This window comes from Puntigrus tetrazona, unplaced genomic scaffold, assembly GCF_018831695.1.
Source record: "Puntigrus tetrazona isolate hp1 unplaced genomic scaffold, ASM1883169v1 S000000181, whole genome shotgun sequence".
Classification (NCBI taxonomy): domain Eukaryota; kingdom Metazoa; phylum Chordata; class Actinopteri; order Cypriniformes; family Cyprinidae; genus Puntigrus; species Puntigrus tetrazona.
In genome coordinates this window covers 18,135-30,990 of record NW_025047852.1, presented here as the reverse complement: position 1 = coordinate 30,990, position 12,856 = coordinate 18,135, and the positions used below count along the sequence as shown (strand labels likewise).

The following is a 12,856-nucleotide window of genomic DNA, read 5'->3' as shown; positions in this document are numbered from 1 at the left end:
ACGCCTTTACAACTCTGGATGACTTTACATTCTGAAAACGAGCATTAAAAAATGTGCATTACTGAGCTGGATATTCTTTTTATCCCATATGAAAAACATTTTCATAAAGTACACTAGAAACACATTGCCACAAATAAATGCATGAGAAACAGCTTTGGCCTCTTAGTTGCAATGCACTATTCAACAAGCTAATCATGCCTAGAGTTTGGGCAGGTGGATTCCCAGGAAACTCAGTGACTCTAGGCCGGCTACGTGCCCAAGGTTCCCACTACTCCTTTCAGAGATCAGGTGGTGAGTCTGCAAGCGCTGCCCCCGGAGAAGGCCCCCTGGCTTTTCTCTGTCCCGTCTGAGCACTAAGATGCTACGTTGATCGGACAAAATTAGCTAAATACATACTAAATAGCCACATAGCACACGTGCTAATGAGCAAGTTTTAGTGATATCAAAAAATTATACGTGTAAAAAACTATTTAAGTAACAGGGCAGTATGTTGAGATCAGCCCTCTCAGACATGATTGAAATATCAACAAACATATTGAAAAGAAAATAAGGCTAATATTTTCCAGTAAGTTCCAGAAGATCTGGATAATGCAACTTCCTGTGCAAAAAAAAAAAAAAAAAAAAAATTGGGCAATTTTCCATGTTTATCAGAGGAGGAATGTGTTAGGATAACAGGAATGAGTGAAAACCTGGGCACACGACTAATGTGTATTTTATCAAAAATGTTATTTTCTTCTGAAAAAAGGAAATCATTGGCCAAAAAAAGGATTTTAATCACAATATCTCATAGTAAATTACAGCAGAGAGTGGGGACATGCAACAACTGCTATGTTTTTTGTTTTCCACATAGGTTTTATATATGATTTAATCATAGTCATAGTCTGGCTCAGTTCAGATAGTGTCTGTGTAATTATCAAGAGGCAGAGTTTTGAAAACGTAGCAGACTAAAAGCTCACTCAAGGTGCTAAACCATTCAAGGCTTTATAAGTCATTAGCAAGATTTTAAAATCTACCCGATGTCTGAAAACATGCAATTTTTTTTTCTACCTCTGACTTATGTTAGATGTTGAAAAGTATGACTTACGCACTCATACTGTGGTTCAGTACTTACTGCTTATAGCATGCATGTTGACAGTGTGTGTCTTTGCTCTGTGAGAGTAAGAAGGACAAAAACAATACTTACCATTCATATATGGAATATATAAGAACCACTGCAAAAGTTAATAAAAATATAATACAAATAGCACTTTTATAACTGTCTGGTTCAGCTCAGCTGCCAATTCTGACCTCAGAAGACTACAGAGGGAGGTCAGGACTGCTGAGAGAATCATTGGTACATCCTTCACCGCTCTCCAGGAACTCTACTCATCCAGAATGAGCAAAAGGGCTAAGAAAATCACTCCGGACCCCTCACATCCAGCACACTCTGTCTTGCCATCTAGTAAAACAAATTCCTCGTATGTGTAAACATACCTGGCAATAAAGTTGATTCTGTTTTATTCGTGTCGCTTACAGACTGGTCTCGTACTGTACAGCCCCAGCTGGACGCTTCAGGAACAACAGGGGCGTAAAACTAGTAAAACTACCCCGCTGCGGTTCTTCTCGACCTCTCTCTTGTCGTTCAGAGCACAATGAGCGATCCGGAGATTATTCCGCTCGGAGAGAGAGACTCTACGGTCCGCGGACAGAGAGCCGAACAGAGCCAGCGGCAGCGGGACGGTGTAGAGGAGCAGGCCGATCTGAACAAGCTCCAGAGCCGCGAACGCAAGCCGCTGATGCGCGAGATTTCAGCGGCGCTTCTGCTGCTCGGCTTCGGGTTTCTGCTCTGGATCCTGGTCCTGATCTCAAACCAGCAGCTCATGATCAGCAGCAGCCCGAAACACTTCAGCTCCGTCCGCGCCAGGTACACTTTACCATAGTTCACGGCTCCGCGAAGTTTACTGTGGTATTGCGTAATCACCATACGACATGCTTCCTATGTAATACTGATGAAATATTTAGCAACCTTTAAGCGTTAATAATATCTGTTTTGACTTGAAAACACTTTTAAAAAGCTTAAAAATAATACGAATGGATATATTTGCTATTAATTTTATACAATTCATTGTAATGAATAGAATATGATAGATGGATTTCAATAGAATATAACTGTGAATTAGGCCACGTCCTGATTTTTTTCTGGTTCAAGAGATTTAATTATAAGTGAATGATACCGATGTATTGAACACTGATTGTATGTCTAAACTTCACATAAAAACCATAAACGGTTTCTTCAAATCTAATGGGTTAATAACAATGTTGTTGTAGGGTCAGCAAAGATGTTGATCGTCGAATTCAGCAAAATCAGGTTCTGCATAAATTCGGATAGAATAGAATAGTCTTTATTGTCATTATACCAGTTTTTTTGACTTCTCCACTTCGGTTCTGTAACTCAACAGGAACAAAACCCACGTAGATGAATATAATAAGAGCAGAATGAAAAGTGTGAAGTTGTGCTTTCGTGAATCAGGAAGCATCTGGAACAGATCACCAGCATTGGGCGAGGACGGTCGGGAGCCCCGAGAACGAGATCAGCACAGTCAAATACCTGCAGGATCAGATCGAGCAGATCCGCTCCGAGACTGACAGAGGACCTCACTCCATCCTCGTGGACATCCAGCGGCCCAGGGGCTGCTTCGGCATCAGCTGCTACGACCGTGTGACCAACATCGCCGTCAAACTCCAGCCGAAGACCGGCGCTCAGCACTTCATGCTGGCTAACTGCCACTTTGACTCGGTGCCCGACAGCCCCGGTACGTTTCCACAGCTTCATCGCTTCTTCAGAGACCCTGCTGAAGTCTCTCAGGAGACGCCGAGGTTATACGCTTTAATGCAGTTATGCCCCTTAATTCCTTCAGAGCTCATTTAAGATCAGTGATGCTGCTCAGCTCTTGTGGGTTATGGAGGCAATAAAATGTCCCTGCTCAGAAGTTGCTCTTTTAAAGACTTGAATGAGACTTTTAGAGACTTGAATGAGATGTAACTGAGAATCGAATTAAGTATTTAACTTTGTCTAAGATGTTTCACCTTAAATGGGAAAATATTTTTTTTAGATTCTCTCATCATCATTGAGAGATGATTCAGAGTCTAGAGTGTGGAGATCATTAGATGATTAGATTCATGACCTTTTTCTCAGTTTTGTTTGCTGTGGTTTGAAGTGACATCGATCAGATTAAATGCGTGCTTGCTGTCAGTCGTCAGTTTGTTTGTATCTAACTTTTTTTTTATTTGACCCTCTGTCAGGATACAGTTGATTATTACACACTGATCAGGAGAGAAACAGCAGTAGCATTGATTAGTGTGTGTGTGTGGCATTTATCGCGTTATGGGACCAAATGTTCCCACAAGGATAGGACTCCCAGTAAATGTTGACCTTGTGGGGACATTTTTTTTGTCTCCACGAGGAAACAAACTTATAAAACATACAGGATTTCATTATTTGAAAATCTAAAAATGCCAGTAGTTTCCTGTAAGGGGTAGGTTTAGGTGTAGAACAATAACACATACAGTCTGTACAGTATAAAAACACTTATGGAGAGTCCCCATAAAACATGGAAACAGAATGTGTGTGTGTGTGTGTTTCAGGAGCCAGTGATGACGCCATCGGCTGTTCAGTGATGCTGGAGGTTTTACATTCTCTAGCGAATCTCTCCTCTCCTCTCAAACACGGCGTCATCTTCCTGTTCAACGGAGCCGAGGAGAACGGCCTGCAGGTGAGAGGTCACAGCGCAGCTGACCTTTGACCTCAGTGAGCATGTGTTGCGGCAGTTTGATGTGAACTCACACCACTTTCATTCTTCATGGTCTCTCACACACACACACACACACACTCATGCATGTAGAGGTCATTCTGATCTCCGTCTCTCTCTAAGGGCAGTCACGGCTTCATTACCCAGCATCCCTGGGCTCAGCAGGTGCGAGCGTTTGTGAACCTGGAGGCGGCAGGAGTCGGAGGGAAGGAGCTGGTGTTTCAGACAGGTGTGTATCTGAGCTCAACACCTGCAATCTCTTACCGGTAGAGTAACTATATACTTCACAGTCAGCTGAAACAATCAAAATCAAGATATATCTTGCATCCATTCATCCCAGAATTCACATCGCCTTGAAAAACTGGGAGCAGTGCTTTGATACGATCTGTATTATTAAAAGCACACACACACACACACACACACACACACACACACACAACTACAGCAGATGAACCAGCAGAAAGATTTCAAGAGAGGACTGTCAAAAAGGTTGAGGATGTCTGATATGAAATGCTTGCTGTGTTTTGTTTTTCTGTGCAACACAAGTTTTTTTTTATTAATTTGTCTGTTCATGTTAACTCTATCATTCTGAATTAACATCAGTCGTGTGTGTGTGTGAGGTCCGGAGAACCCGTGGCTGATCCAGGCTTACGCCCGAGCCGCCGTACACCCATTCGCTACAGTGATTGGTCAGGAGATTTTCCAGAGCGGACTCATTCCTTCAGACACAGACTTCAGCATCTTCAGCCACTTCGGGAATATTCCTGGTATGAGATACACAAAAGTAGTAAAAAAAACATGGTTGCTAGAACTTTACCGTACAGATACAAACTGAAAGTATATTTACAGTAATAGCACATATTTATTGTTTTCATGTATTGCTGATGTAAGAAGAAAAGTTGAGTGAGAATCTTCCTCCGTCTCATTCTGCAGGAATTGATCTTGCGTTCATAAAGAACGGTTTCCTCTATCACACTAAATATGACACTCCGGGGAGAATCCACAACGACTCCATCCAGAGAGCAGGTGAGACGTCTGATCTACAGCATCGCATGAAGATATTAGGAGATAAAACGTCTGCTTCAGAGAGGAGGAAGTTTGGTCGCGAAGGAATTCAGATCACCAGGGCTTAGACGAGACAGGTCTGGAGGACCAATCTCATTGACAAGAGTCAGTCCAGAGATGAGACATGAGGAGATGAGGGAAGACAGGAGGAGAAAGAGTAAAGTAACTAGTGCTTGCTGTCACACGGTCAAAATGTAGGTTAAATGTTATGAAGAAATGGTGTGTAGAGGTTTTATCAAAATGCTGTCTGCTATAGAATCGCGTGTGTGATTGAAGTCAAGTTTGTTACTTGATTTGTGTGCGCATGTGGTGGTGTTTGAGATCTAATGACCCTTCAGCACAAAGTTTCTCCAGTCCTTTAAGACTAAGAGCGGACCGCTGTCTTCTGGGTTGAGGACAGAAGCCCATCCAGATCCTCCAGTAAAGTACTACAAGATGAAAATTTATAGGAGCCTTTACAGTAATATCATGAGATTCAAATGAGTTATTATACAGGAAGAACTACAAAAAGCAAAAGCTTCTTCTATTATTCCTCCGTTATTCTATTTCTAGAAGTATTCTACCATTATGAATAATTATAATGATCGAATAAAGTATAAATAAATAGACAAACATCATATTCTCTCCTAGCAGCAAGTTCAAATCTAAACAACAGCAACATTATGTATGTGTGTGTGTGTGTGTGTGTGTGTGTCTATGTATCTGTCTTTCTGTCTATGTATGTGTGTGTGTGTGTGTTCATGAGATCTGCTCTCTTGTACTGTATTTCTTGACTTCGACTGTTGTATTGTTTTTGTAAAGCTGCAGAAGAGCAATATAATGAAAGCAGCCAATATTCCGTAAGTAACAAAACTTATTAATAAAACACTAATCAAAATGAACGAGGCATTAGCCAAACAAAGTCTTGTATTCAGTTCATGTGTGACACTCTTGTAGACGCGGCTCGTCCAATCAGTGCTGTGTGTTTTATGATGTCATCAGTAATTCTCTGTATCTCTCTGAGTCATCCGTCCTTCAGCTGTGATGACTTCCTGTTTATCTCTGTCGCCAGGCGACAACATCCTGTCTGTGCTCAAGCACCTGGTGATGTCAGACGAGCTGGCGGATCCCTCTGAGTATCGTCATGGTAACATGGTGTTCTTTGACCTGCTGGGATTGATGATGGTGGTGTATCCCGCTCACATCGGCACCATCATCAACTACGTAGTGGCCGTCGCCACGGTGATCTACCTGGGCGGGAAATGCTTGTTAACTAGAAGTGCTGGTATGTAACGGATAACACGAGCAGATATAGATCTGTCACTCGTTCTGGTTGTTTGTTTTTATTCTATCACTGAATGCCTTTTATTGAGAACATTCATTATTGGGCATAAAAAAAATGCCCAAAATATCATTATGTAAATGATGTATTTTATAATACTGATACTTTTAAAATCACTTAATTTTTGTTTTTATTTATAATACTATGAGTATGTATTGATTCATTCATTTATGTATTAATCCATTTATTCATCCATTTATTCATCCATTTATTTACCCATCCATCCATCTATTCGTTCATTCATTCATCCATCCATATATTATTCACTCATTCATTCATGTATTAGTACATTCATTTGTTTATTTCATGCATTCATTTCTTTATTATTTCATGCATTTATACGTCCATTCATCCATCCATCTATTGCTTCATTCATTCATTCATTTATAAATCCATTCGTTTGTTTGTTTGGTTATTCGTCCATTTGTTCATCTGTCCATCCATTCTTCTATCCATCCATCTTCTATTGATTAATGTATTCATAAATTTTTTCATTCCTTCTTTATTCATGTATCCATTTGGTAATTGGTTTGTTCATCTGTCCCTCCGTCCATCTATCCATCCATTCATTGATGTATTCATTCATGTATTGAATCATTCCTTCATTTCTTCTTGTATAGCTGTAAGAAGGTCTCTCTCTGTGTCAGGGTGTATTGGGGGGCGTCACATGATCTGCGCAGTGGGCCGGTTCATGCGTGATCTGGTGTGTGGGGTGTTTGTGTTGGTCTTCAGCTGGTTCATCTCTCTGCTGGTGGCTCTGCTGGTGGCTTGGCTCGTCACGCTGATGGGCCGCTCCATGTTCTGGTACAGTCACTCGTACGCCGCGGTCTTCCTGTACGGACCCGTCACCGTCATCGTTCTCCTGCTGGTCCACGCCCTGCTGAAGAGCCGCTGCTGCAGGGTGAGTGAACTCATCTGACGTCACAGATCTGAAGCAGACAGACGGGGCTGTAGCTGAAACATGAACTGCTTCAACAGCAGCTGCTTTTCCTCCGTTGGGAAGAACACATGACACGGTTCCAAACTGTTCTCTGGGTTCACGGGTGTTGAGTACACTCACTCGGCGTCACGCTGTGAGTGTAGAGGACTGTTGTCTGGCTGTAGGGGAAGTGGTTGGACATGAAAGCATTCTGTCCACGTCAAAAGTGAACAGTGCTACTGAGATAATTTTAAGTACTCTAGATAAAGAATAGATAGTTGCAGGAATTGTCGTCATGGTTTATTTACACTATTTCTTTCTTTTCAATGTCTCTTTTAATGCAGTCTCTTTCCGTAGTAAATTGGCTTCTCGATTAAAAATAAATAAATAAATCAATTGTTCATGTATTGTTTTAAAGCATGTTGTTTCATTTAACGGATGATTGTGAGAGAGACTCTACGCTGGATCTCACTTTGAAGTATCGGATTGAGGATTTTTAATTGTTTTCAAAACAACTGGTCAAATAAAGTGTTTTGGCCGAATAAAGTTTTAACCCGGATTGTCCGGAAAAAAAAGAAAGAGACACAGTTGGTCCTTCCATGACAATGGAGGTCGAGGAGGGTAAAGCTGATCGGAGGCTGTGACGGATGAGTTGAGTTGAGATATAAACATCAAGCAGAGACAATACACTTGATCCCTTACCTGAGATAATGTTCTGTCTCTATCAAGACTAGATAGATTGATCCTTTTGAACAAACATTTTCAGTTGTTTTATTGCCCTGTAGTTTTTCTGATCATAGCATGATGTGTTGTTCATTTGTTTTGAATTTTATCAAACCAGAAGATCTGGCATTTTAATTTTCATGATGTGTGAAAAAAAAAACTGGATTCTTTTGAATATTTTGTAACTTACTTTTAGAGCCAAAAATAATTATTTTCAGTCTTTGTGACAGTGGTGGATTTCGAGAAACTGGCACTGTTCAGACGTCAAGAGATATAAAATCTGATAGTAAAGGCATCTATAGTAAAGCTTCAATGACAATGATAGTCCCAATGATGATCCTTTCCCAAACATCTTTTTAGCCCTGATCTTAATGGGATTTTCTGGTCATTTTCTAAATGTAAAGAAATTGAAGATCTTAGCTTACATGATGTTAAATATAAGACTATATACTAAATGTTTTGTAAAGGCTTTTAATGAGGCAAATAAAATTATGTGAAGGATACAGTGTGGAGAGAAAACAAACACTAAAGATGAAGTTAAACCTGACTGGAAGGATTGAAAAAGCGAACAGGTGATATTCAATGGAGAATTCTGAACCTTGCTGTAAATGCCTTTGGGAATGTCATTAATTGTAATTAATGGGGACCCTTTACAATTAAGTGGGTGTACTTTTTGTAAGATGAGAAAGACGATTTTTACTGTTTTTTGGAATGTTCAAGGCTGCATGATTATTTTTTCTTGATGCTCTTTTTGTAAATTTTGGGGAGACGTTTTGCAATGAGTACTTTATTCTGGGCCCAAAATATAGGGTGGCACAAGAAATGAAGAGCCAGTTATTGAATTTTATGATTGGTCAAGGCAAACTGGCAATATATATGACACGGAAAAATAAACTAGAGGGTAGACAAGAGCAACATTTGGAGCAAGTCAAGCGGCACGCTTAATTTTAAGTTTTATAAATGAATGAATGATCTAGAATGTTTTTTGACTACGGGGTGTTTTAAGGAAGCTGTTTGTGCAGTGGTGAAGGAAATGTTGGTTTTCACTACCATGCTGCAATAGGGTCTGGATCTGTTTTGCAAACCTGTTTTTTAGTAACGCTGTTTGGTCGTTTTTAATGTTTTTGCAATGATCGAATCGAGTGTGTTGAGTTCTCTCTCTCTCTCAGTGTGCGGGTCAGAGGATGAGTGGTGTGGATCTGGCCGAGCTCTTCTTTGACAGCAGTCTGCTCGTGTGGGGTTTTGTGCTGCTCTTCTTCACTCACCGCGGCTGGTGTTCGGCGTATGTGCCCATGATGATGGTGCTGTTCCCGCTCATCACCAAACTGCTGCTCGCTAAGCTCTTCAGAGCCAGAGGTCAGAGGTCACGCCGCACACATTTAATAAGTGCCTTGTGTATGAATGTACGTGCATCATAAATAAAGTTATTTTCTCTCAAAAGAAAGAGTTGATTCTGAGCCGCTGAATGAGTTTGGTTCAAAAAGCGCATTAAATCATATTCATATTATTAATTTGATGTTAATTTAATGCTCCTTTAATAGCCACATGTTAACTGGATCCATTACCAACTCACTTGGTTAAAGTTGGCTTACCTTTCCTTTTGTCTTTAATCACAGACAAAGATAATCTCCTTACAGCCGGATAACTCTTTGGATAACTCATGTTAGAATCATATCACTGAGAAATGAACGAAAGTGCTCTTTAATATTATAACTATATAATGTGTATTATATCATGGTTTGTGCTGGTGGTCATTTGTTGTGTGTGTGTGTGTGTGTGTGTGTGTGTGTAGGAGCGTCTCTGCAGTACTCTGTTCTGTACCTGGTGGGTCTTTTTTTGCCGTATATCTACATCTTTTCCCTCATTTGGGTGATTTTTGACGTCTTTACACCCATCCTGGGCCGCAGCAAAGACGTAATCCCACCAGACTTCATCATGGCCTCACTTGTTACCGTGGCGACTGTAATAATGTCTTCCTATTTTGTGAGTCAAAGTGCCACAGTACACACTGTGCTTATGCACTGTTAAGACAATTGAGTGCATGTAGTGTTCAAAATATCACATTTTTTTTTGCTATTTAAGTACATCATCCGGGTATTAACAGTGCCATTTTTATTTGGGGTGAAACAAATATAAGTATGCCCTTTGAGACGCACTTACAGTGAATTCAAATTTAAACATTTAAAACTGAAACTTTTAAATTCAAACATTCAAATGAAAACACTCAGGTTTAATGCTTTAATAAAACCAGATTAATTCAGGAGTGTCTCTGACACACAACAATAGAGAGAACTGACCACCGACATCCCATCCTGGATTAAATCATCTCGCTCCTCTCTCTCCAGATTCATTTCATCTATCTGTCTCACAGCACGAAGCGGGTCTTGGCTGTTCTGGGGTCAGAGTTCACGCTGATGTTTGTTCTGGTCGGCTGTGGTCTGTTCTTCCCGTATTCTGGCGACCCGTCCGGTCCACGACCCAAACGAGTCTTCATCCAGGTACAGCGCGCTGAGCCGCCTTTATACTTCAGTACGACTAGAAAATATTATCCCTCATTTTGAAAAAAGCATCGCATTTTTACAGCATTTATTAATCTTTTCTAATGTTAATAAACATGTTTGTTTTTGTGCTTTTGATTAAGAAATACTTTTTAAATTTTAGTTTGCGTTAACTAATTTTTACAAATTAAATATTTTTGCATAGTATTTCCATAACTAGTACACACATTAAAAAATGATACATGACTACAAAAATAAATGAAAAATTCTAAATAATAAAAATATTGTCAAATGTCTGAATTATAAAACATTATAATAATAGTAAAATACCTGTCTTAGAGGCATAATCAATCAGATTCCTTAAGAACCATAAATATAAAGCTTGTATTTTTCATAAAGCACAGGTAAAATGTGTGTATCATCTCTGATGTGTGTGTTTTCAGCACGTCACCGTGCGTCAGCACACACTGAACGGATCTCTGCAGAGCTCTGACTCGGGGTTCTGTATCAGTGATCTGGATTACACCGACATGCAGCACATCTCTCCACACATCCCTCAGATCAACGACAGCCTCTACACACGCTGTCTGGACCTGCTGCCCTACTACGGCTTCCCAAGGTCCCTCAGCTCCCCTCAGATGAGTGTTTCATGAAGTTCACGTTCAGAGCTGAGCCTCCTGACGTCTTTCTCTCGTGCTTTCAGGAAGAGCTGGTATCTTCCGGCTCCTGAAGTCTCTCCGAAAGCTCCGCTGGAGATCCAGCTCTTATCCAGACAGCAGACTGAAAGAGGAACCGTTAACATGACCTTTGAGGTCAAAGGTAAGGTTCCCGTCTCATATTAGCATGATTAAAAAAACAACAACATATATTTGATAAAAATTATAAATCAATATGAATTCATAAACTTTATGTATATGTCTAAAATATATATTTATAATATGAAATACATTTATATATATATAAACTCCACATGAAAACTGTCACGGTCTGTCTACACTGTAGTGTTGAGTTCAGTGTTTATCGTGTTGTTGTCGCTCAGGTCCGAGTCACATGACTCTGCATCTGAATCCTCACGCCGGAGTGTCTTTCAGGAGCTGGTCGTTCGACTATTATATGTTCAATTACATCTTTTACTCTCACGGTCTCGACGCTCCGGTCTTGAGCTTCTGGATTGAGGTCAAGGTGAGTTTGCGCTCCACAGATTTACCCTGAGGAGCATCACAGTGTTTATTGTGTTTATTTGTGTTTTCAGCCTCTCGAGTCCTCGGACGTGTCTCCTGAAGAGGGCTTGATCTCTCTGACCATCTCCGCTCATTATATCTCTGGTTCAGACGGCCGCTCGGAGCCGCTCGAGTCCTTCCTGAAGAGATTCCCAGACTGGGTCTTCTCGTCCTCATGGATCAGCACTAAACACAAATACAGATACTGAGGGACGGACACACCGATTTCCTTTTTTATTGGGACATTTCATCTTTATTCTGTTGTAAAAAGTGTATTTTCTATCCCCTTATAACCCTAAAATGACCCCTTATGGGCCGCTTTCATGTCATTCTATGACATTCTAGTATTTTATTACATTTTTGCTTATCTTTAACTTGTTTTTGTATTATCCTTACTTTTACCAGGAATAATCACACTGAGATATAAATGTGTCACGGCCTGGTGAGGTTTCAATGAGCAAAGGCACAAGGGATAAACAAAAAGACCTTTTAAAGATTCAGGGAAACACTAAGGCAAACTAGACAGACTTCGTAGCATAGACGAGAATGGACGAAGGCTAATGAGCAAAGGGCAACTTATATATGGCTAGCAATAAAGTGTAACTGACAAGATACACCTGACCAGAATAAGTAAACAATCAGCACAAACTAGGCCACATGGGAAACACCAGGAACATGGGGAATAAAAACTGTAAACAAGAGTTTAATTCAAGTGAATTAAAAATAACGTGTGGCTGTGAAGAACGTGTGGTCCTATGATATAAGTATGAAATGATTTCTGACTCTTATTATTGACATTCCATGATTTTATCAGCATTTCTTTTAAAAATGACATGTACTTGTTTAATAGTGATGCAAAACATTAAGGTTTTGCTTTTGCTGTGAAATGTGAGTGTCATGTGATCCAGGGTTCCTCAAATCTTACCCTGGAGGTCCAATGCACTGCAGAGTTTAGTTCCAATCCTAATAAATATCACCAACCTGTGGTTTTCTAATGATCCTGAAGACACTTATTAGCATGCTCAGGTGTGTCTGATTAGGGTTAAAGCAAAAGTCTGCAGGAAAATGGATCCAGATTTGAGGATCACTGATCCAGAGCATGACGCAGTCGGTCTAAAGTGGTCATTGTTTGAGGAATTTATGTTAATCTCATGTTATTTAACTATATATGGTAATACTAAATATAAAAGCAAGAAGCATGCTCACTTATTTTTTTCACACATATGACCTGATGGCCTGATTGGTCTGACCTCCAATTTAAGAAAAAAAAAAAAACACCATCTTGTGTTTAGTTTTTCTCCCGCCAGTTCAAGAGATTAATT

General features: G+C 40.1%; 1 protein-coding gene across 1 annotated transcript; it reads left to right on the top strand.

Annotated features, from left to right (window-relative positions):
* Positions 1–1,631: 1,631 nt before the first annotated feature.
* On the top strand, positions 1,632–12,278 carry LOC122333139 (endoplasmic reticulum metallopeptidase 1-like). Its single transcript, XM_043230645.1, is given in 16 exon segments — positions 1,632–1,903; positions 2,510–2,538; positions 2,541–2,792; positions 3,625–3,752; positions 3,912–4,017; positions 4,409–4,555; positions 4,722–4,814; positions 5,905–6,117; positions 6,795–7,075; positions 8,986–9,172; positions 9,609–9,799; positions 10,162–10,314; positions 10,758–10,933; positions 11,018–11,133; positions 11,354–11,496; positions 11,567–12,278. Coding segments are annotated over 16 exon segments (2,664 nt in total). The 3' UTR covers positions 11,744–12,278.
* The last annotated feature ends 578 nt before the right edge of the window (positions 12,279–12,856 follow it).